Source organism: Falco naumanni, chromosome 3 (genome assembly GCF_017639655.2).
Source record: "Falco naumanni isolate bFalNau1 chromosome 3, bFalNau1.pat, whole genome shotgun sequence".
Lineage (NCBI taxonomy): Eukaryota > Metazoa > Chordata > Aves > Falconiformes > Falconidae > Falco > Falco naumanni.
In genome coordinates, this window is record NC_054056.1 from 94,639,675 (window position 1) to 94,664,737 (window position 25,063).

The window sequence follows — 25,063 nt, forward strand, 5'->3', positions numbered from 1 at the left end:
TGTACACTTGAAAAATGTTTGAGAGAAATATTTGAGCAATCAAGCCCAGACAATTATATTTTCCAAGAACTCATAACAGTAAAGATGAATGTTTTATCATTTACTTGAAGCAAATACCTGCTGTCAGGAGGAAAGCTGACTCAAATACACAGCTTTGGAGGCAGTCTTGTTTCCAGGCATATTGCAAGCTTGGAGTGATGGTGTCAAATGGATGTAACACAGCTAATTAATGCTATTTCTCCTCAGATAGATAAAACACCTGAATAGGAAGAACAAGTTTTAAATAAAAGCTCTTCTCTCCCCTCTAATTATGCGCTTGAACCACAGGAGTCCCTAGGGGAGTGAGTAAACTGGCCTCCTATCTGCTTTCTGATGTGAAGTGAACAGGTTTATGAAAAAAGCTGGTTCCTAGAACCAGATTTAATTGGTGTACTTGCTAAACACCACCTAACAGAACAAGAGGAGATAGCACCCAAAAAGCTTAAGACAGGCAAGACATGTTTTTCCCAAATCTCCTATAATTTCTGCTGCACTTAACACTGAAAGCAAATAAAAAAGCTAACATACAGGTAGTGACAATCACTGGGATACAAAAGAATTAATTTGACCCAGTAATTTTGAGGGGAAAATTAATAATGGGTCCTACCACAATTCCATATGGATTTTATGAGGAAGAGTGTATTTTAATTATTTTAGAAAAATTATAAATGTAAAAACCCTGAGAGTCCCTTCCCTTGCTCATCCCCTGCCCATCCTGTCCCTTTGCTTCCTACTCCTGTTTCTGAAGTAGCACATTTTGAAGCATATGCAGAGCAGACCCTACTGAGTGTGAGGGGGAAAAGCGTCGCTGCACAGTGTGCATCAGGCAGCACAACACGGGAGCAGCTAAAATACAGTCCAAGCTCTACTAATAGGATCTCTGGGAGATCATCCTTTTATTAATGTTTACAGAGAGAGGTCACATTTTTCTGCCTTAATCATCTCCTGGCATGAAGGTAACAGCATGACAAATTAAATGAGACCCAAAAATTACATTCTTAATCACACTCCTGCTAGGCTACACCACCTCAGGTGCTGAAGTAAAGGAATTAAAACAAGTTCTAAAGATTTTCCTCCCAAGATTTCTGCAGATTTCAGTTCTTCGCTCACACATTGCCGTCAACCTTTTCCTGCTCTACACCTGTTGCTTTCCACCCAGCTTCACAGCAGATTAGTTCATGTCCAATTACACCACTGGAGGAGATGGACTCCAGTCAAGGATTCATCTGATTCTGGGTATTTTCTGTGTTTCTGAAGGTAGATTTCCTTTTCTGTCCACTTTCTTCCCTGATATGACTCAGTGCAAAATTAATAATTTCTAATTAAAATTCTGTTATCGTTACCTCACTGTATTAAAACCGCTGCCATCGGTTTCGTGTCAGTCAACATGCATTTCATTTCTGTAGGTTGTGGTGCTTCATAGCTGCAGCACAGGCCCACTCATGCAACTGCTGTACCTCGGGGGTTGCTCTCTAGCTCAGGAGTGAATCAGAAGGGCGCAAATACACAAACATTGTGCCCTACACACTTGCTGGTGAGAAGTAATTTTCTTAATTAATCAGAATGGATTTTGATACAAAGGTACCTGTAATTGATTCCATTTGACTCTTTTAACAAAACAATGCAAAACTCTGTTTTTCTCCTAGTCTCTTAAATTAATTTAAAACACATCACAGAATAAAAGTTCTTTTAGCTGTGGGAAAAGTTCCAGTTTCAAAAAGCAGTTCTCAGTTCCACTAGGAATTCATGAGAATAAAATTAAAATATTTACTTACTAGACCTAACAAATGTATTTTGTTTGTATTAGTCATGCAAACATTTATTTTGAAGGATTTTTTAAACTCATTTGAACCTTGTCGAACCTTAATATTTGAGAGGGAAAATTATCAGGTCTTACTGTTGTCCAGCTGGTTTAATAAACCTTTGAAAAATTACACCAGCTGCTTAAATATGAAAGCAGTAATGGTTATATTATTACTTTTCTGCAGTAATTTGCTCCGTGTTCCACCAAAAGCAGAAATTCGAAAGCTGATGAAAAGTACAGCTGTGGCGCAGTCACCTCTGTAGGGCTCAAGGGAGATGAGGGTAGTTCAATACAATGCTTTAAGACCCTACTTTTACAGTCTAATTCCTCTCTGGTGGTGGTCCTAGCGACAGACTGGAAAGAGAAGCCTTGCGTTGTTCTCTTGCCAGTGGCTTTTCAAGGGTTAGAAAAAGTGCTAGGAAGAAAATGTGTCGGGAGATGAAGTTCCTGTAAGTACAGCTAGAACTGACATTGAAGCGATGTGAAAGCACACGTGCCAGCAGGCAGCATCCTGCCAGGGCCTTCCAACCTTTAAGTTAAAATGAAACAAAATAGAAAGACTCCCCGGAGTTTCTGTTCCAGCGCATGTGTTGCTTAGTGCTCTTGGTCTAGAAAGTTGCTTCACAACATTACAGTGTGAGACACTGACTGTGTCACTTGGGGTTTTATTTGGACACTCGAGCATGTCTGGCAGTTTTTCCCAGGCCATGCCCTACGCCCACCTAGGGCACACACAATTCCTGGGACATGGGATGTGTGTTAGACCTCTTTGTTGGCTTCAACCACCACTATATTCCATTGCCCTGGGGACTATCTGCTGGTAGGGCAGTCTGATCGAAATAAAATCTCTATCGGAACCTTCTTTTTATAAAAAAAAGGTCTTAGTAATTCACGAGAATATGACTGCAGTGATGAAAAAGTAGCTGCTTCCTCTCCAATCACTGTCCCGCTGACCCTGGGACCTTGCTAGAACAAGTATGTGGGCAACAAACCTCAGCATCCCTCATCTGTTGTGAGGGATCTCGGTAGATCCCAGTGGGAAAGTAAGATTGCCGTTGAGTCAGTATTTGGCTGGGAAGGCTGCTTAGAATCATCTCAATAGTCATCTGCTTCGGGTAGTGTAATGGGTGATTCAGCAACTGGGGCAGCAGTCTCCAGCCTGAATCACTTCGGAAGCAGAGCATGGGACCTACCGGCTGGGATGCAAAGTTAGGGCCTGTTGGATCCTCTTAAAGGTCTTGTACCAGACTTGAGGAACAAGAGCTTTTAGATTTAGAGAGTTCATGCTTCTACTTGCAACTCTAATAACACAGGACAACCTTTCTCCAGGTTTCACTGTCTGTACCCTGCTCAGCCAACAGCTGCGTGTAATGGCGTGAAGTGCAGTACGCGTGGCTTCTGTGCCACTCTGTAAGTTGTCTCAGGGGAAAGAGTCACATCTGCTGCTCTACTACTAAATGATTACAGGAGAGAAAAATTTCTTTGGCATCAAGTCTCCCTCTTGTGATATGATTCCACAGTGCTTAATGTTCATGAGGCTTGCTCCAGCCCTGACAGGGGCCTTGAGAAGTGGCTATTGCAATACAAACTGCAAGCACCATCAATACGACTCAAAGCAGTGCCAGATCTCTGTGTCTGCCATTTAGATTACCCTCACTAGCGTAAACTATAGCCCGTTTTGCAGGAATCTCATGTTCTCGGTTAGTGCATATCCAAGAGGAAAGAGTGGAAGTTTCTCTGGAGTCGAGCGCTCAGTGTCGCATCTTCGGTTCCCAGTTCCGCAGCAGCAAACCAGCTAACGGCGGAGGTGGAAGCAAGGCTCTCCCGGACACACCGAGGAAGGAGCAGGTGGCTTTATGGAACGGGGCGCAAGACCTCGTCAGGGTGCATGCACGGGTGCCAGCCCCGGCCGGGAGGGCTGCCGCGGGATGCCAGCCCACCGCCCAGCCCTGCCTGCACCAGCCCCTGGCTGGGGGGGGGAAGGCTCCAGCCCCGGGCGGGGGCTGCTCCCGCGGGCGCCGCAGGGTCCCCGCAGCGCAGAGCCGGGGATGGGGGGCGCTGGGTGCCGGGCTGGGGGGCGGTGGGGAGGGAGAGAGGAGAAACGCTGGAGGGGAGGGAAGGGGGTAACGGGAGGAGAAGGGGAGGGGACAGCCAGGAGGGAGGGGGTGCCAGAGGAGCTCATAAAGCCGGGGAGGAGCGGGAGAAGAGAGCGGAGCAGGGGGGAGCGGGGCCGGCGGGGGAGCGGGGCCGGCGGGGGAGCGGGGCCCGGCGCCGCGCTGCTGCCCAGGCGGCGGCAGCGGCAGTGGCAGTGAGCGGGCCGCCGCCATGGGCTGCGGGGGCAGCCGCGCCGACGCTATCGAGCCCCGCTACTACGAGAGCTGGACGCGGGAGACCGAGTCCACCTGGCTGACCAACACGGACTCGGAGAGCCCGCCGCAGGAGGGCGGCAGCGCCGAGCCCGCCGCCCGGGAGCTGGGCGCCCCGCGGCCCGGTGAGTGGGGTCCCGCCGCCGCCGGGGGGTGTGTGGGGCTGTGACACACGGATGTATATCCAGTGCCCGTGGGTGTGTATATCCACTTACCGACCCGCTTTACCTGCCGGCCGGACAACGCCTGTTTCCACCCCGCCGAGAAACGCGGGCGCAGGCCGGGCAGCTGCCGGCTTGTCTCCAGCAGAGCCCGGCCGGCCCCCGGCGACCTTCTCACGGCGGTGCCTGGGCACGGGAGAGCACATAGATGCCATAAACTCTGTCATAACACCACCAGAAGGGGGGGAGAACCTGGTCTCTGAGGGTCTTGCTCTGCAATACACGGGTCTTTTTTGCAAAACAAAGTCATCTAGCAAACAGGTTTTAAATGGGGAAGGGATAGGGATATGCCAGCCTTCTTCCACGCTACCTGAAATGAGGATGCTGGAGAGGAAGCCTGTTCAGGGGGTGGGCTGTGTGGGAGCTGGCTTGCAAGTACAGATTTCCCAGTTGCTGTCAGTGTGGCACGTTCTCAACTGTGGGCCTGAGGTGTTACAGTGGGGACAGAGATGGGAAAGGCGATGAGGAGCTCTGAGCTGGTGTGGGGTACAAAATGTTTTCAGAATTATGATGTGTTGCAGTGGTATCTCGAAATCTCAGTCTAGGTCCAGAAATTTATTGTGCTGGATGTTGTACAAACAAAACCTGAAAATGGTCGCTGCCCCAGGTGATACTAGTTTGCATATAAAGCAGTAAATGCTTATATGCAGCTTCAGAGGGAAAGGAGCAGCTTTGCAGACTTTTATAGTGAGTTGCGAAGTACCAGGAAGGACTCATGAAAGCGCAGGAGTGAAAATTCACAAAGGTGGGCATCGCAGGCCGACTGGAATAGGGAGACAATGACTGTGCTGACCGAAACGTGACAGGGAGGGAGCAGAGAAGTCATAAAGGGTCCATGTTGTACTCCTGAAGGCTAAAGATAGAGTTTGTAGTAAACACATGTGAAATTATGAGAATGTGAAGGTGAGCTGGTGTATGAAATGCTGTATTAAAGAAGTTTCTATAAGGAATTCAAAGAGGTTCAAAATTACACTGGCCGGTAAGCCTGAGTGACAGGTGACAGTCTTGTCTCCACCAGTGAGGGCTAAACACACTGAGTGTTACTTCTGTACCCAGGCTTAGCGTTACCTTAGCCACATTACTTTGAGTTGGTGCCTAAACAGAAGCCAGATAGTCCAAGATTTGATACTGAATAGGAGGTGATAAAGGGAGACATCGGGAGACAGATGAGAACACCAGAGGTGAGGAGACGAGGACAACACTCAAGTCCAGTAGAGACTGATGAGGGGAAGAGAAGCTCTTTACAAGGAAACCTTGCAGAAGAGATTAGAGAGGAAGAGAGCGAGGAGGGGGCAGGCTAGCAGGAGCAAAGGAAGGATGAGCACCACTTCAGGAAGGGTGAGATTCACCCTTCAATGCAGCCTTGGTGGCAGCAGCTTAAGGAACCTGCTGAATGCATGCTGGTCCTGATTAGTGCCCTGAAAGTTATGAAGTACTTCACTGAGAGTTGTTGGAGGGTAAGGCTTGAGGTAGGAAAGGAAAGGGATAAGGAGAGATACTCCAGGGACTAGAAGAAGCAGGTTCAGTGAATTTACAGATGAAAGGGAGAGGAAGCAGCAGTTGGAGGGGCAAATGAGGTCAAGTATGAGCTTAAGACTTGAAGCGGAAAACATGCCTTTATTGTGAGAACCGAAAACCACCTAAAAGTGAGAGACAAAAGGGAAGAGCAAAGGAGGGGATAAGAGCAGGATGGGGGAGATGAGGAGATGGGATGTGACAGTGGTGTAAATGGAGGTAGGAAACTTCTGTAACTGGGACATAGAAGGGGAAGAGGCAGCTGCGGAAGGGAGGGACCAGCCAAAGGCGGCTGGGGAGAAGAGGATGAAGTTGTTCTTTGTCATTGTTCTATTGGAATAAATTGGTGAAATTCTGTGAAGAGAGAGACATGGAGGCAACGTAAAGGAAAGATTTCAGGAAAAAAACAAAAGCACTTAAAAGGTGGCTGTGATTGTCAACATGTTTCAGTTAGGTGGAAAAAACACCATCAGGCACTGGACATCAAATTGGAAAGAGGGGTAAATCACTCAGGGGTGAGATAATGTATGGTATACAGGATCAGCAAGCATATCAATGAGGAAAGGGTTAGTAATTACAATATTTTAATCTTGGTAATCTCGTCCCACCCTAAAATTTCATTATATCCTTGTCTTTTTGTCAGCCAGCATATTTAGCTTTCTGAGTCTGCTCTTACTGGAACTATATGTATTTGTAGCCAAATGTTTGTATCTTTACTAAAGCATTTTGAAAGCTAAAATATTATTAAATTAAAAAGGAAGTAATGAGGTGAGGGGGGGTTCCCCTTCACTTTTCCTTTCTTCCTATTTCAACTGGTTATTTCTTAGAATATTTGTTCACTTCCTACTTTATTTTAAAATCCATTTTAATAAAGTGTATTGCAGTCTCCCTCTCCCTATTTTTTCCAGGAAGACATATATCAGAAAATATTCAGTTGTTGTAATATAGCTAAATTAAGACAGATAACTTTCCCTAGGTTCACGACAAGTCACTAACAGCCACAAATACAGAATTATTTAGGTTGGGAAAGACCTTTAAGATCATCAGGTCCAACTGTTAACCTCACACTGCCAAATCCACCACTAAACAATGTCCCTAAGCGCCACATCTAAGCGCTTTGTAAACAGCCCCAGGCATGGTGATTCCACCATCTCCCTGGGCAGCCTGTTCCAGTGCTTCACCACCCTCTCAGTGAAGAATATTCCTAATATCTAATCTGTTTGTTGTGCCTCCCCTGGCACAACTTGGGGCTATTTCCTCTTGTCCTGTCACTCATTACCTGGGAGAAGAGACCAACCCCCACCACTCAGGCAGCTGCAGAGAGCAATGAGGTCCCCCCTGAGCCTTCTCTCCAGACTAAACCACCCCAGGTCCCTCAGGCTGCTCCTCACAAGACCTGTGCTCCAGACCCTCCACCAGCCCTGTTGCCCTTCTCTGGACACGCTCCAGCACCTCAACGTCCCTCCTGAAGTGAGGGGCACAAAACCGAACACAGTATTCAAGGTGCGGCCTCACCAGTGCTGAGTACAGGGGGATGATCACTGCCCTGGTCCTGCTGGCCTCACTGTTTCTGATACACGCCAGCTTCTTGGCCACTGCTGGCTCATGCCCAGCCGGCCGTCACCCAGCTCCCCCAGGGCCTTCTCCCCCAGGCACTTCCCAGCCGCTCTGCCCCAGCCTGCAGCGCTGCCTGGGGCTGCTGTGACCCGAGGGCAGGGCCCGGCACTGAGCCTGGTTGAACCTCCTACAGCTGGGCTCGGCCCATCGGTCCAGCCTGCCCAGATCCCTCTGCAGAGCCTCCTGCCCCCCAGCAGAGCAACACTCCCCCCAGCTTGGTGTCACCTACAGACTTACTGAGGGTGCACTCAATCCCCTTGTCCGGATCATCGATAAAGGTATTAAACAGGGCTGGCCCCAGCACTGAGCCCTGGGTAACGGCACTTGTGACCAGCCACCAGCTGCATGTAACTCCATTCACCACCATTCTTTGGGCTCAGCCAGCGAGCTTGTAACCCAGTGAAGAGCGCACCTGTCCCAGCCACGAGCAGCCCTTTCCTCCAGAAGAATGCTGTGGGGGACAGTAATAAAGGCCTTACTAAGGTCCAGGTAGACAACATCCACAGCCTGCCCCTCTTCCACTAGGCATGTCACCTTGCCACAGAAGGAGATCAGGTCAGTCCAGCAGGACCTGCCTTTCATAACCCCATGCTGGCTGGGCCTGATCCCCTGGTTGTCCTGCATATGCTGCATGACAGTGCTCAGGATGACCTGCTCCACTACCTTCCCTGGCACCGAGGTCAGGCTGACAGGCCTGTAGTCCCCTGGATCCTCCTTCCGGCCCTTCTCGGAGATGAGCATCACGTTGGCTAACCTCTGGTCTGTAAGTGGTAGCAGCTTGTTGCAGTACACTGCTGAGGCTTTGACAGTGATCAACAGGGTAAATTGATGTGGATGAAGAGGAGTAGAAAAGTAACAACTTCATGAAGCACTGCAGGTGGTGAAATTGAAAGCCATCTTCTAGAAGATAAGCATACATCCCGTTCATAGGGCAAGTGGCTTCCACAAGTCAGAAAAAAGGAAACGCAGTAAGCCTACACAATAGAGCCATTTTGCTTAAAACCATCCATGCTATGTGAGCAAAAAACTTTTCACAGGATTCAACTACTGTGTAGGCTATAGCTAGAGAAAATAGCAGACTAGGTTTCTGCTTAGTAACCGTTCCTTGATCCTTGCAATCCTTTGCACAAATTGTTTTCTCTTTAGAGGGTCTGGTTCAACTAAGTGGAAGCATTAGGACAGGTGATGACTTTCTGCATAAGTATGAATCTGCAGGAACTGGTGAGTCCCCAGGGCAGTCACCATGGGTTACAAGCAAACTGTGGGGAAAAGATTGAATTAACAAAAACTGCACAAAAACTGTCAAGTATTTTGGACAACATTTGCAATGCCTACTGGGTTACATTGGGATAATTTGCTGAGATAGACAGATATATATGTAAGGGCTAGTACCTTAAGATGCACAATTTCTTACCAGAAACCAGTACCAGTAAAAGTGCTTTATAAACCTGGTTATTATCAACTACAACAAAAAAATATTTTTTTTGTTTTAAAATAGGCTTTAAGTCATCTTATTTTTATGTCTTTCCATTTTTCAATGACTAAGCTGTTGCATTAAATTATATTTTTTTTATTATACTTGAAAATGCTTCAGAGTGGATAAAGCAGCATGTTGCTTAGTGGTCAGAGACCTTACAATCATGATTTACTGCATGGGCTGCAAATGCCTTATGAGAGGATCTCTTCTTGCTGTTTTCCAACAGCAACCAGCACAGTAAGACCCTAGTCTTGATTGGAGAATGTTACTGAAATGCAAATAAAAATAATTAATTTTTAAATGAAGTCATGACCAAATGAAAAATAATTCTCTTGTGTCAGAACTGAAAAGCTGCATATTGATTGCCTCAGTACTCACTTGTTCAGTTTGCAACTAATAAAACATTTGTTTATTTTTTATCGTTACCTCACTCACAGTATCAGCTAAGGCTTTAAAAACAAAGACGATTGGGTTTTATTCTTTGTACTTTGCACTGCCTCTATAGTAAAGTCTGTTTTCCTGAATCATATTAAAGAAAAACATTATCCAAGTTTCACACAGGCTCATCTGATGTGCTTGGGAGAAAAACTTGCTCATGGCATCAAGAAATGTACCTGCAGTCTGTGGTCTGCCAGGAATGAAATCTGCAATTTAGGATCAGTTTGTTCCCTAGTGAAGGCATTTGCAAAATAGCTATGAGATGGGAGTAGAATAGAGACCTTTGTAAAATAGATGAAGAAAATCAAAGGAATACAGGAGAAACTGTATTGCTATCTAGCAATCTGCCTGGCTAACAGTTTATCTTGCATAGTTGCCTTTAATATAGCTGTGCATTTATGAATAATTCTTGCTCTTTTTTTCTGGGGTTAAATGAGTGGCTTATGCTGCTGCTTTACTATTTTCTGATGGCTGACGACTGGGGAAGTTTTATAGACCAGGTTCACCTCTGCAGTTAGGCTCTGGTCAAGACTCAGTATGCAGAACACAGGGCTGCAGAGGTAACCTTTCATAGAGAAGTTTTTGTAAATTGCTTTTCCATCCTTTACAGTAGGAGGACTGGCCACAGCCGCAGGCACAGAGCAGGGCTGTGTGAGCACCAGTTGCCATAACAACAGGGACTGGTGCTGGCTTGGACCACAGCTGCAGTCATCTGCTCTTTTCATTTACCAGGTATACGTGAAGTTAAGAGCTTAACAGAAATGAATAAGCAAGCATCAGGTTGTAGATGAAGAACTTGGTGCAGCAGATGGTTTCTTGTTAATAAGACTGCAGAGAAGTATTTAATAAAAAATCTATTTTAGGTTAAGAGCCAAAGACGGATCACTTTTGCTAGTGAGTAATATGAGTGTATCAGGAACTCTTTTGTGCTCTTATGCCCATTTAGTACCATTCTTTTATTAATGGGTTGGTTCAAAATCGGGTATGTTTAAGAAACAGTTATAGCAGTGATTTTGACCTGATATTTTCAGGAGATAACATTATTACAGTTTAGAATTACAGTAAAATTGAATAAATACAGACTCTTCCTGGATTGTAGACGTATTACAGTAATTCCCTATTCCACCATAGTCCAGACCTTGGATACCAGCTTTGCGTGGCAAGGTTTTGGTAGCGGGGCGGGGTGGGGTGGGGTGGCGGGATGTGTGTGGAGCTGCAGGGGTAGCTTCTGTGAGAGGTTGCCAGAAGCTTCCCCTGTGTCTGACAGAGCCCATGCCAGCCGGCTATGAGACGGACCCGCTACTGACCAAAGCCAAGTCCATCAGTGACAGTGGTAGCACCTCTGGGGTAATGTGTTTAAGAAGGAGGGAAAACTGTGCAACAGCAGTTTCAGTTGGAGGGAGAATACTGAGAGCATCAGCTCCGCAGCCCCCCAGGCCAGTGCAGGAGGCAGGAGGTGCCCCAGTCACCGGAGCAGAGGTTCCCCCCCAGCCCGTGGTGCAGCCCCCGGTGCGGCAGGCTGGTGACACAGGGAGGTCCATGCTGGGGCAGATCCCCACCTGCAGCCCGTGCAGGACCCCACGCCGGAGCAGGTGGGTGCCCGAAGGCGGCTGTGAGCCCACGGGCAGCCCACGCTGGAGCAGCTCCTGGCAGGGCCTGTGGCCCCATGGCGAGGAGCCCGGGCTGGGGCAGGGCTGCTGGCCGGGCTGTGACCCCGCGGGGACCCACGCTGGAGCCGGCTGTGCCTGAGGGGCTGCGCCCGTGGGGGGACCCAGCTGGGGCAGTTCGTGAAGAACTGCGGCCCAAGGGAAGGACTCGCCCTGGGGAAGGCCATGGAGAGCTGTGTCCCGTGGAGGGACCCAGGCGGGAGCAGGGCAGGGTGTGAGGAGCCTCCCCCTGAGGAGGAAGGAGCAGCAGAGGCAGCCCCATTCCCACAGCCCATTCCCACAGCCCCATTCCCACAGCCCCATTCCCACAGCCCCATTCCCACAGCCCCATTCCCACAGCCCATTCCCACAGCCCCATTCCCACAGCCCCATTCCCACAGCCCATTCCCACAGCCCATTCCCACAGCCCATTCCCCGTCCCTCTCTGCTGCTGAGTCGGGGGGGAAGGTAGAGAAAATCAGGAGTGAAGTTTAGCCTGGGAAGAAGGGAGGAGTGTGGTGTGGAAGTGTTTTAAGATTTAGGGGTTTTATTTTCTTATTATCCTACTCTGATTTGATTGGTTATAAATTAAATTAATTTCCCCAAGATGAGTCTGCTTTGCCCATGACGGTAATTGCTGAGCGATCTCCCTGCCCTTGCCTTGACCCACGAGCTTTTCAATGTATTTTCCCTCCCCTGTCCAGCAGAGGAGGGGACTGACAGAGCGGTTTGGTGGGCACCTGGCATCCAGCCGGGGTCAACCCACCACAAATGATATAGTATTTGCTAAAGGATCCCATTTTAATATTGTTTCTGGGTTTTAATTATAAGATCTCTGCCATTTCAGTTGCCATTAGCCTCTGTATGGAGGGCAGTACTGAGAACACCTTTCTAAACCACCCCAAAAGAGAAGAAAATAAAAAACCAGCATGTGGAATGTTTCATAGAATAGGGAGAAAAAGCTTTTGCATCTAATTTTTATCATCTGGCTTTCAGAAACCAGCCTTCTTATGTGTCTCCTCCACTTTGCGCACCAACTTTTTGTCTATTAGCATTTACGTGGATGAGTAATAGACTCCTTAAACATGGAAAGTGCCTCTGTAGAGTGGGTTTGCGTAGGTGCTTCCATCTGCACAAGAAGAAGATACGGTTCAAAGCCCTCTGAAAATCAATTTCTTAAAAGCATGACTTGGTAGGGCTGTTCTTCAAAGGGTTTCTTTCCAAGTGGCACCTCATTTTGTACCTCTGCACCTCTGTACCTCACTGCACCTCTGAAGACCACCTAAGTAGCAAACCTTGCTGTCGGTACTGGAAGTACAAATTCAGTACGAAACGTGGAAGTAAACCAAAGCAATGGAAAAGCCCAGAGCCCCCGATGCTTCAGAGGAGGTAATCATTCCGATATGCTTTAGGGACTTCTAGTCAAACTTTTCACATCACGTCTGTGGGAGAGGGGTGGGAAGTGTTGCAGGATGGAAAGGCAGTAATACTGATGCATCACCCAGCTGTATGCCTCCCCCAGAAATGGAAAAATAATTATTTTTGCCATTAGAAAAATGACATTTCTGCATCAGCCTATGGATCAAGGAATTCTAAGGAACCTAGACAGCAACAGAGGAAAATAATAGAATTAAATTGAAGATTTCTGTAATAAATGATCGGTGTCAACCCGCTGACCTGAAACTACTCAATATTGCCATTCCTTATTCCACACATATCCTTAGGGTTTGCTCAGCTTAGAACCCAGTCGAAAATAACGGTATTGGCCTAAACCAGTGTTTACTCCACCACAAGACAGCAATGAAATTATTGGAAAAATTTGACTCAGCTGATAAATCCAGCTTTTGGTAATCATATTTTCCAGCCGAAACGTAGCCATTAATTCTTCCAATCCATACATTTTCATCTTTGCTGCCATTTGATAGTTTAATACTGTCTTAATTTCACATAGGTAAAGGTGCCATTTTAGAACAAAGGCTGAAATATAGATTGGAAGCAACAAAATATTTCAACATATTGTCAGAGAGCTTTGGCATCTTCATTTTATGTCTCTTAGTCATCCTACCCCACCTCATCCCACCCTCCAAAACTGAATATCTCCTTATTTTTAAGCATGAAAAAGGCCCTGTTGATATTGAGACCACCTGTGCTTAAGCTTTTTGCTAAATTATGAGAGTAGGATTGGTAAAAATGCAAATTTTGTTTGAGATAACATATAGGGAGTGTAAGTAATTTGGATGGGACTGTTACTGCTGTTTTGCACTATGGCCATTCTGTGTAATTATATGCTTTGTGGGTGTTTGATTTGTTGATTCCATTAAAAAATATCACTGAAAAATGCCTCCTCAAAGGTGGTGGTGGTGTCTCGGGGGGAGCAGCCACCCCATGCCCCTGCGGCAGGAGGGAAGGGCAAGGGCTGGGCAGGGCTCTCTGGCTGCCACTCCTTCCTCAGCAGCCTCTTCGTTGCACTTTCTACCTCTAGGACTTTCTGAAAAGGTTAAAAAAATCTATATATAATATTTTTAAATACATTATGGTAACTACCTCAAGGCCTCTAAGTCTCTGATTAATTCCCATTTAGCTAATGGCCAACATTCTTGCTAAACCCTTCCTGCAGTCTAAAGCAGACCTACTAGGATTGATCACCCACAGTTTATGCCAGTATAATCATTCACCCACCGATAAAAAAAATTGACTAAAAATACCATGTGCATGAACACTTGAATTACATGAAAGGCTTTCCTGACTGTGACAATACTGAAAGGAGAAAGGTTATTGAGCATCAGTGGACATGATTTGCAGGAGAGATGATTTGGACCTTTCTGTTCAGATGATTTTCCAGTGGAAAAAGCTCTTGTTGCAGCATTGAAATCTTTCCTGAGAAAAATTGTCTTAGTTGCTGAGAGCCAATGGGCTGTCATTAACTGCAGGAAGAGCTATTGCCCTTTGCCTCAGCCGCAGGCAGTGAGGGGACAGACGGCGAGAGGGAGAGTGTCTGAAAAGGTTTGAGCAGGAAACTGAGTGGTGGTTTGTGTCAGTGACAGGTCCTGCCCGCAGGATGCTTGGAAGGAAATTGCTCTGCAAAATTACTCTTCTTGGAGAAAAGCTTTCTCTTTTTTTTGTTGTTGTTGTTGGGTTTTTTTTGTTGTTGCTTCTTTTCCCCTTTATATTCTTATTCAAGCCATTTAAAAATTCTTTTTTCTCTTCCTCAGGATTAAATTCATACTTTCTGGCCAGTCCTAATCCTGTATTTTGTAGTTTAGGAATGTATAGTTCAAAACTAACACTTGAAAATGGAATTAGTGTTAAGTAAAGCCTCCTTCCAGTCGTGAAGTAGAGGTGCAACGTATTTCATACAGGAAACAGTTCAGAGTGCAGTTTACCTCACTGCCTATTGATCAAAATTTCCAGAACTTCCACATTGAACTGCAATATGTATTGCAGTAATCCAATATTTATTTAAGTGACAGAAATCTGTCTTTTCTGTATCTGTAGTCGAGTATAGAAATACATTTCTTAATAGAAACAGAACCGATATTGCTAATCCCACTTTTTTACCTCAGGTATTTTTGCAGTTCAAAAATGAAATAAATTGATTGCAGTTAAAAAATCTGAGAATCAAAGTTGGATTTTATCTTAAATTGAAATACGGTAATAGTTAAAACTTAGAAATGGAATGATTGAAGCCAGGAGTTTATTGTAAGGCTTTTTGTCTGACTCGCATTAAGTAGCAGTCTTTTCTAGACTATGGAGGTAATATTTTGAAGGCTGTGTGATTGTGTGAATTTCTCAGCCATGGCCTTGCATGAAAAAAGTGGCTTGGTCCTTTACTATATGCAAATAAATAATGCATGCCTATCCCAATGTTATTATCTGATGAGTACGTGCATAATTACTTCCCTAGACTGTCACACTGCCTTTTCTGTTTAGGAAAAATACAGATTCAAAGTAAAACATACAGGTAGATGGGGGAGGGACATTTTACTGCTTAGCATGGGCAGCTGTAGACTCTAAGGGAGGATTTTCCATTCTAAGGTTTTTCTGAATCCGCCGAGCCCCTCCAGATTGTTTCTGCATTGCTGTTTGCTTGACTAAGCCTTAAATTTTAAGCAGCTGATGAAAAAGAAGTAATGTTGAGCCTATCATTCCTCCTGGAAGAACATGGATTCAGGCTAGCCTGTTCAGATGGATGCTAGCTACTGAAGAGCAAAATAATCAGCCAATCCTCCGTGAATTGACTGAAATATTTTTAATTTTCTTTTTTTTTTTTTTTTTTTTTACCAGTTTCCTAGCAATACATATAGTTGCGTTTCTGTCTTTGTACATTTCATCTGAATATTGTCTTCACACTGCAACTGTCATTCTTGTAATCTGCTAGTATTTCCCAGGTGGGCCATCAGAATTGTTTCAAGCACTTGCAGTGCTAGAAGTATGAATTTCTATCACTTGCATAAAGCTGGTGCCCGAGTGCCTTCTGAGTGTTTGTGCTATCTGTGGAAAAGACGAAACAAGATTCATGGATTTGTCTAGCAGATTGTTAACCGCTGATGGCAGTAGGTTTTAACACAGCTACTGTCCGCATTTTAAGATGAACACTAAATTTGAGTGATAACTTTTTCACATGCATACAGGTATCTCAAGCCAAAGCATTTTATGGCCACAGTTATACTGTGAGGCAGTTAAGTCATCAGTATCCTTTCATATATTCATAGACTGTAAGGCTGGAAATGTCACCTGGCCATACAGCCCACTGGTCTTTCCTGAATTAATTCCCATATGGAGCATACCTTTGGGACATTCAAACTTGATTTACAGCTTTCCAGTGGCTGACATTTTGCCTAAGCCCTTGTGAGTTAGGCCAGTAGCTAATCACTCATTGTTAAAATACATGTCCAATGTCTTACCTGGAACCTTTGGTTTCAATTTCCAGCTGCTGAACCTTGGTAAGAAAAACTGAAGAGTCATTTCACCTCGTTTCATGTACATGTAGATGCTTTTCATAAGGATTTCTGTTTAGTCTGCCTAAATATTTTTGCTGCTCCTCCGTAAGAAATGATACTATCTACTCATCTTAAAATTCCTTGTGTGGTTAGCTAGGTAATGAGAATGATAATAATACTTTCCATTTCTGTGTTGGAAATTAGTCTAAAACATAATGAGTGATGTTTCATTACTGCAACCCGAAGGAGAAGGAAAGATCATGTGAATGTCTACAGATCTGAGCCACTGTTCAGAACCTGTCTTCAAGCAGGGTAGGTGCAGTTGTGGGAAGGATGGCTGAGAGAGGACCAGCACTCTGCTGCTTGTCTTCCACCTCGCACAGTGCTTTCCTGTAACGGGAACTTCTTTCTTTGTATCATGAGGAAAGGGTCAGACAGGAATGGAGCCAAAAGCAAGCGCCTTTGGAAAACAGGCTGACTCGACTTAGTTTGGACATCCATGACGTAAGGTACTGTGCATGGGAGGGAACATATTTAAGGTGAATTTTTCATGGGCAGTACTGAAACAGCCTGCATCTTCGCATGATCCCAAAAAGCACTTTGGAGGTTTGCTATTTGTTATGTTAGTTTTTCCCTTTGGAGGAATGAGTGATCTGTTTCTGGCACATCATGTGGCACTGGTAAGTAACCCATTCTGTCTCATTTTTTTCCCCAGACATAAAATATACTCAGCCTTCAACATTTTCAAAAATGTTGCCAATTCTTATTTCACAATATAGTGAAAATTCAGTTTTTTTCTTTCCAGTTACTAAAATTTTCCATCAAGCTCTGTTGTCTTTCTGCCATTAAGTCTTTCCCTAGCACCCTGATTACAATTCTTTCAAGTTTACCTTTCCTTGCTGGTGACACCAACTCCCCCTTATTCTGCTTCTGGAGACTATTTTCCGTGTAGTATCCTTTGTCTTGAGTCTTGAAATGATCACACATTGTTAAAGAGCGTTGCAGTGTGCTTTTCCTATTCGGAATAAGTTTCATATTCACCTTTCATTTCATAGATGTGGTTGCAACATTTTGAAGTCTGTTTACAAGACAGCACTACCATGATTCTGTATCATGATATGAAATCAAAATATACCGATATGCAAGGATTTAGCATCTGCCTGTACCTGGGAAATTAGGCCATGTAAGGAATATCAAGGTTTGCAGCTTTCATGCTGCCCTTTTTTCTGTTCTACTTGTCTGCTAGAATATTTGAATACTCTCTAGTGGAAATCTTCATATTATTTTCATAAATATGATCAGACTTTCAGAGCTATTTATGCTTACTTATGCATGTACATGTTAAATTCCAGTTTTTAAATCTTTTAGAAATTCCTGTTATCTAACAAAAAGGAGCCTCTTGCCTCATTTCAAAACAGCAATGGTAAATGCTCAGAAATGAAGTGGTAGGAAATAGGAAAACAAGCAAACCTGACAGCCAAAACTGTCACAAGATGTAGCGCTTGGTTTCCCAGTTTTGCTGGGACTCCAATGTGCATATAGTCATTTAAAAGAATTAAATATATTCATTGTGAGCCACTCGTTTTAGTACTGGATTAGACATTTAATACCATAATCCTACAGAAGAACATAATTCCATAAGGCTCCCAAATGTGGCAAAACCATGGCCAGATCAGGATCTCAGAGTCTGATTCGCATTCTGCTATTAGCTATTGTCTGAGTCTGGCCATCTTGCATAATAGAGAATTTCCTCTTATTTATCACCCACTTCTCTCAGTGCTGAAAGTAAAGCAGATACCTTCTAAACAGAGAACGAAGAGGCTGTTCGTGCTGTAGGGTGAGCGGGGTTCAAGTAAGCATCCCATGGAAGTCGGGTGGCAGGTACCCAGCTCCCCGCTCCCCGGGGTGGGCTGCGCGCTGGGGCATGGCTCAGCCCTGCCTGGCGGCAGCGATGACACTCCAGCCATGTGTCGGGGGCTTCATGTAAGGAGGACAGATCTCCTCCCTCTGCCTTTTCCCCAGCCTGTGGGGGAACTGTTTCTGTGGCACCTGGAAAGAGAGAATCCACAGAATTTTGATGGCCAATACAGAATCCGTAGAAGATGCAAACACGTTTGTTTTGTTTTGCTTCGCTGTCTAAAATTCATATTGCATTGGAGTACAGATAGATCATTCTGGATTCTCTGAATGTCTGGGCAGCAAATCTATTGTATTGGCTGATTCAATAAATACAAAACATTGTTTCTGATGGCATTTTCCTGCTGCAGCAGGTCCTCCCTCTGCAGAACTTCTGGATCCTTCATCCATAGCAGGCTTACAAACCTGCTCTGCTATGTCTGAAAGTTTCTAAATTCTTTCTTGTTAGGCAAAAAAGCTATTGCAGATTTTCTGAACATCTGGCCTTATCCCTGAGACTACTGCTTTGGAGAAAATGACTAAAACCTGACTTGTGCCACAGACTCTACTCCATTAATTTTTGATAGGATTCATGCTAGGTGTTACTTCTGCAGTAGAAATATGTACCAGCACTCAGGCCCACAGCTGTGTAGATTTCCCAAACGCAAATAGTTTCAAATTGGAAAACAGGTATAGAAAACAGCTATTTCAGTACTCTTTATACTTATTATCACTCTGTAGCATTAAAAGCAAGAAACTCAGTAACTGCTGTAGTTTAACCCCAGCTGGCAACTAAGTACTATGCAGCCACTTCTCACTCCACCCTGCCCCAGTGGCATGGTGAGGAGAATCAGAAAAAAGGTAAAACTCACCAGTTGAGATAATAACAATTTATTAATTGAAATAAAATAAATATTAATGATGACAATAGCAGTTGTAATGAAAAGGAGAGAGAAGGAAAGAGGAAAAAAAACCCAATGGGGGAAAAAAACCCCAAGTGATGCCCAATATAGTTGCTCACCACCCGCTGACCGATGCCCAGCCAGTCCCCCAGCAGCGATCGGCAGCCCCCGGCCAAGTCCCCCCAGTTCATATACTGAGCATGACGTTCTATGGTACAGAACATCCCTGTGGCTAGTTTGGGTCAGCTGTCCTGGCTCTGCTCCCTCCTGGCTTCTGGTGCACCCGCTCACTGGCAGAGCATGGGGAACGGAAAAGTCCTTGATGCAGAGCAAGCACTACTCAGCAACAACTGAAACACCAGGGTGTTATCAACATTGTTCTCATACTAAATCCAAAACACAGCACTGCACCAGCTACTAGGAAGAAAATTAACTCTATCCCAGCCAAAACCAGGACAGTAACAAATACATACTTCCTCTGGAAGCAACTGCATGTTGTGGTAACGTTGCTCAGTCATCTTTACTGTGAGTTTTCTCGGAGTCATTGTTACAGTGCAGTTTCTTATCATGCAGGCATTTTCTAAAACAACATCCTGTGCATTATTCATGAGATAACAGCCACGATGATAAATAAAAAAGGGTGTTGCTGAACCAGAAAATTGAACCTTACTGGTTTGTTCATAGTCAAGTCCAAATATAGGAATTTAGCATGCTAATTGGCAGCTACCCACTTTAAACAAATACGTGCTTGTTATTCAATAGCAGAGCATGGCACAGCACCGGGCCCACAATACTGCCTCAGGTCTGTGTTTGGGTCAGAATTCATGTCCAATTTTGGTCATTAGCTGCTCCTTTAAAATCAGGTAGGAGAATATTGTGGCAAGCACATGGGGAATAATTTTCTCCACAAAGGTCTGATCCTTTTGGCTAAAATTAACTTTGCCTCTGGACTGCAAGGCTTTGTAGCCCTCCCAAGTTTCTTGACAGCATTGGTTGTTGCATATTGCTGGGTTTTGCTAGTCATAGAACATTTCAGTTCATCTTGAATCTTACTAAGATATTGCTCTTTGGATGAGGTCTATGCAGAGATCCAGGCAGACCTACCTTTATGCTATCAGTGGTTTGAGAATTTTCCATAGTGCTGATAACTAAGGGCTACCTCTAAATGTCACAATCTGGTTCCTTTCTCTGATTCTTGAACATCAGAAAATATATATTAGCTTTGTAATACATAGATAAGGTCTAGCAAAAAGCCTTGAGGAAGTCATACCTTTATCTTTTGCCATGAACAAACCTGCCCCTCCTGGTTCTTTTTTTCCTGTCTCTCTGTGCCAGCTGTCAATCCATGATGCTATTTTGTTTTTCACTCCAGTTTTACTTTCACAATCTGAATTAATTATGTCATTTCCCCCCTCTTCTTATCATCCTTATTTCCTTACTAAAATGTCGTTAGAAAGAGTTAAATACGAAGAATAAAAATTTCCTCCCCTCTTTATGAGATGCTCTCATAAAGGGTCATTTGAATTCTCAGGTGTAACCAGTCTGTATGAAGAACTACAGCAGCATCTATGCATTGTTTATCCTTGGTTTTGTTATCCCTAGTGTTGTCATTATAATAGAAGAAATCAGAAATACTAGTTTAATGTCTAAAATTTCCATTCTGCATTTTAAATTTCCTTTGACTTCTCTGTGATGAACATCCTATTTACTAAAATGATTCTTTTTAAAACTTCCTTAGGCTGCTGCCTCCCTGCTTTTTTTTAAAGGTTATAAAATATGACTTAATCATGCTTTATTTTTAATGGACATAAGCTTGCAAATCCATGAGCAAATTTCAGGCTGCTATTTTAGGTATGTATCTTCTAAATTACTAAATACCTGAGAGATGCTGCTGTCTGGGAATTTCTGAAAACTTTTTCAAAATTTAGAAATTACTAGAATGGCAGACACAAGAACACATGCTAGAACATACTAAGAGGTCTCATCAAACATGGTAGGAGATGGGACCTGGTGACTTGCTCCTAGAGAAGTGAGGTGCAGCCTGCCAGGAAGATAAGTGAGGCAGGGAGGGAGATGTTGAGAAAGAGAAGTTAGGGCATAAGTATGCTACAGCCAGCAGAGAAAAAAGGGCATTACAGACAGTATTTCTCTGAATGCACTATTTTAATCAGATTTCCATGGTATTTTGAAACTGAACGATGCCTCTAAACAGTACAGAACAGTTTACTGCCTACAATTCTGTTTTGAAGGAACCTTCTGTTCTTTACAAAATGGTCATGTCCTACCTGGGATTAATACTTGACTTACTAGTCTGAAACACAAAGAATCATGATGATAACAACTATGGTTAATTAATAGAGACAATTTTAGAGAATTAAAGTAACAAGCATTGACGTGTTCTGAGTCTTCCTTCTAAAAACTGTTTCTTGTGTTTGCTTGGGCACACTGAATTTTTCATTACATTTACAACAGAGAGAGTAGGATGTTATCCCAGAAAGGCTGGAAAAACTTGATTTCTTACTAGGAGTCTGAATATTCAACATTAGAAGCTTGTACTTATGAGTAGCAGCAGTTCTTGGAGGGTTAATTTTATTTATACTGTTTATATGAGCTGCATAAAAGTACCAGTGCCTTGGTTTTTGTATTAGCGGTGACAATTGTCGTGTTCTATTCTCTTTGTCCTCTTCTAGGAGTTTGTATTATGTTTAATATGCCTGTTGTTCTCCACACAAGACACATATTTCAGACAGATTTGTCCTGTCTTGCTAGTCTTCGCACTTACATCGAGATGCATCTGATTTTAGGTAGTTTTCTGTTCATTACATATTGATAGAATCATAAAACTGTTCTTAAATGCCCTTCTTTTAAATTGTGGAACAGTTAAAACATATCCAGATATCCTAGGGACGATTTTTAGTTTTGATTTGTAAAATTCAATAACTGGAGTTGGTTTTTGTCCATATCCAAATTTCCCCAAACTTTCAATTTTTTAGGAATTTTGTACAAAAGGCAGTATTTTAATGCCAGCATTTTGGTGGGGAAACAGAAAAACTTGGGCAAATTTGGTTTTTCAAAACCTATTCAAATTGTGCATGTGAAAATATACAAACTAAAAAATTACTCAAACAGCCATCATTTGGTATAAATCATCAAACTTTTTAGTGAAAGAGATTTTAGAAAAAAAGCTCCTTTGTATCAGTCAGTCATAACACATCTTACCCTGGATCAGCAGCTCTGGGACACTGTTTTTGCTGTAACACAAAGGGAATCTTTGGTGAATCGGGGCTAAATGTATGTCCCCTGATGTAGGGGTAGCTGGAAGCAATGTGAAGAAATCCTCCAAAGGATTTACACAGCTCAGCAGGGCAACTCGGTGAGGAGAACGAGTGTAGCTGGATGAGCGGGGTCTGGTTGGATTTTGTTTCATTGGATAGCGCACCAACCTAAGCTGCTTTCTGCTGCTTGTTTCAGTCGTGCTACCTCCCAAGTTGTGCCAGTCCAACTACTTGCGTCATTGGGCAATGAATAAAGTCTAGGGCTTGATTTCAGTTTAAAATAACCCTTTTTGTTCCTGACGCTGCTATAAAATCATTCGTCAAACTGCAGCCTAAAGGATTTCTATTGGCTTGGTAAGAAAGGCAAGAGTTAGCTTGCCTGTGCAGCCTAGCAAGCCAGTGAAAAGGAAGGTGACAGTAAGCATTGCCAAGGGAGGACAAATTATTTTAAGCACATTACATACTGGAAAGATAGACTTGGATTTGTGAGCAATGGGGCTGCTGCTTGGGTATTCTCCGTGTGTCCATTAAAAGAGAATTTGTGCATGATCCTTGTAACTAAACCTGATTAGTTGCAATGAAATACCTGCCTCTTGTCTTGGGCAGTCCCCCAAACACCAACTAACCATTCCTGAGGGAAACGTCACCATCCTGTTGGTGGGTGTTTGATAATCACCCAGAAACTCAGGTTTTGGAAGTGGAACCATAAGAATATTCCAGGCTTGCCAGTTCATTTGCAAATAGAATACGTGTATTTGACAGAGCATTGTTCTGGGATCTGCTGTTTTTCCTGACCTCAGGAGGCCCACAGTCTTTTGGCAGGGGTTGTCCTGGCAGAGAACATGAGAATGAAAACAACATTACTGAACTCATTTGTTCAAAGTTCTACTGAAGCTCTACAGTGAAAGACCGAGGAGGTTATTTACTGAACCCATGCTGCGAGGTCGGTGTATCTCGACAGTCAGCTTGGTTTAAATGACACCGAGGCAAGAACCTGAGTACTGCCATCCTGCTAGCCTGCAAATTCCAGATTGTACAGAAGAAGAAATTTAACTCTTATATTTTTGTGTACTGTGGCAAACCCTAAATACCAATGCAAAAATATTGGGTATTTTAAAAGCAACCATGTGTTCCTAATCTTTTTAACATCATCTCTGTTTTGGAATCAGCATTTTGTGTAATATATATAGTCTATAACATAGGTGTCGCTTTATGAATTGCCAACAAATCTCATGCTCTTACTCTCATTACTCACGCATTTGCACTGTAATTTCTGCTCATACATAAAGAGCAAGTCGCTGAAGTCTTTAAACTGTTGCCCACTCTCTAAATCATCTATTTGCTAATGAAAAAGAAATCTAAAATAGTTTCTTAACTTCAGAATAGCAAACATATTCAGAATAAAATAAAAAAGCTTTTTGCACTAGTATTGGTGACCACTAGTTCACCCATACAAAAATATAATAGAGTGATAGTGGAAGGCTCAGATACTGATAACTGGTTCATTTCTGACAAGCATTGCAACAAAAGCCTCATCCCTGCAATGCAGAATGCAACAAGGATGCTTGGACTGCAAACTAACAGAGGACAAAGAATGAACCAGATATATTATTTTCAGTTTTGATATTTTCCATCAGCATCCAGAAATGGACTGATGTAAGAAAAACTGTTCTGTGCAAGACAAAAAGATGCAACACAATCTGATAAATGAACAATCGTGCTCAATAATAAAGTGGCTTTTCAGCTGACAGCTGTTTCAGCAGATAATTTGGTTAGAGACCAGATGGTGAAAAGTAATTCAGCAGGATGACTCCACAGAAGGAAAACCTCGTAATTCATATATGTTTGAAATACCCAAGATTCAATTAATGGAATTAGTATGTAATGCCTAGAGCATTTTGCCTGTTCAAAGCTGTGCTCGAGCTTGTTTTCACAGCTCCAGTGCAAGGTGAAGCAGTAGACTTCGGCAGGACTCGTGGCTTTGGAGCTCTGACTCGCCCGTGGCTGTTTGCCCCTCCATCTCCCTGCCTGACAGCTGATTTTGTCTATGATATCAGTCTATGCCACTGCCTGTTCTGCACCAAGTCAGTTTTCTGCCGCTCCGCTGGCACTGTGGAGTGGTAGGAAGAGATAAGGCCTAAAACACGAGCAGGTGTGGACTTCGGGGAGATGCAGAGAGGTGAGGTTTACTCTTCTCTTACGGGAAGTTGCCTGTAGATTTTTAGATGGGAGAACAACATTAGTTTTTACATCTAGCAGAAAAAGGCCGTTTCCAAAGACTGAAGGTTTTGTTCTTGGCCTGTTTGGGTTTTTTTTTTGTTTTTTGTTTTTGTTTGTTTTTAAATAAACTATGATGTAATATTTTCAAATTTCCACTGAGAATTTTTTCTACCAAAAAGTAGACCGTTTAGCATTGCTACTTACCACCACAAGTTAAACTGGCTTTGAAAAGCTCCAACACCATCTTCCGACTGCTCAGGGAAATGCAGTGACTGCTTTGTATTTGGACTCCTTAAATGTTACACAACTTTAGATATTTTCAGAATCAAGACTTTGAATATTTGGTTGAAGCTTTATTGATTTCAGTCATTGCCTTTGCTAGCTGCTACTGATACTGTTTTCTGCTAACAAAGGAGCTTTTCTTACAGGTTTCTGGGAAAGAATTCAGGACTTTTCTTCCTTTTTAATAGCCTTAATACTGTGCTTGATCTCCCGCCTGATTCACGGCAGGTTTTGGTGACACAATGCACACTTCAAGCAGCAATGAATTGTCACCGATTTTCCTCATACTTACTTTTCACTTAGCATCTGTGACTCCTTGCTTACTCTTCCAGTTTTGATACCTACATTGCCAGTCAGTAAATCTGCTTTTTTTCTTTCTGAACACGAAGCTTGTTGCAAATGAGCTTTGCCAAAAATAACAGAGA

The 25,063-nt window shown here is 43.7% G+C and overlaps 1 protein-coding gene across 1 annotated transcript in view; it reads left to right on the plus strand.

Moving 5' to 3' along the window:
* Positions 1 to 4,106: 4,106 nt before the first annotated feature.
* Positions 4,107 to 25,063, plus strand: part of BAALC (BAALC binder of MAP3K1 and KLF4) — a 29,497-nt gene continuing 8,540 nt past the window's right edge. The window contains exon 1 of the mRNA XM_040589016.1: positions 4,107 to 4,334. Within this exon, the coding sequence (XP_040444950.1) occupies positions 4,169 to 4,334 (166 nt within the window). The 5' untranslated portion in view covers positions 4,107 to 4,168. The remainder of the gene's footprint in view (positions 4,335 to 25,063) is intronic.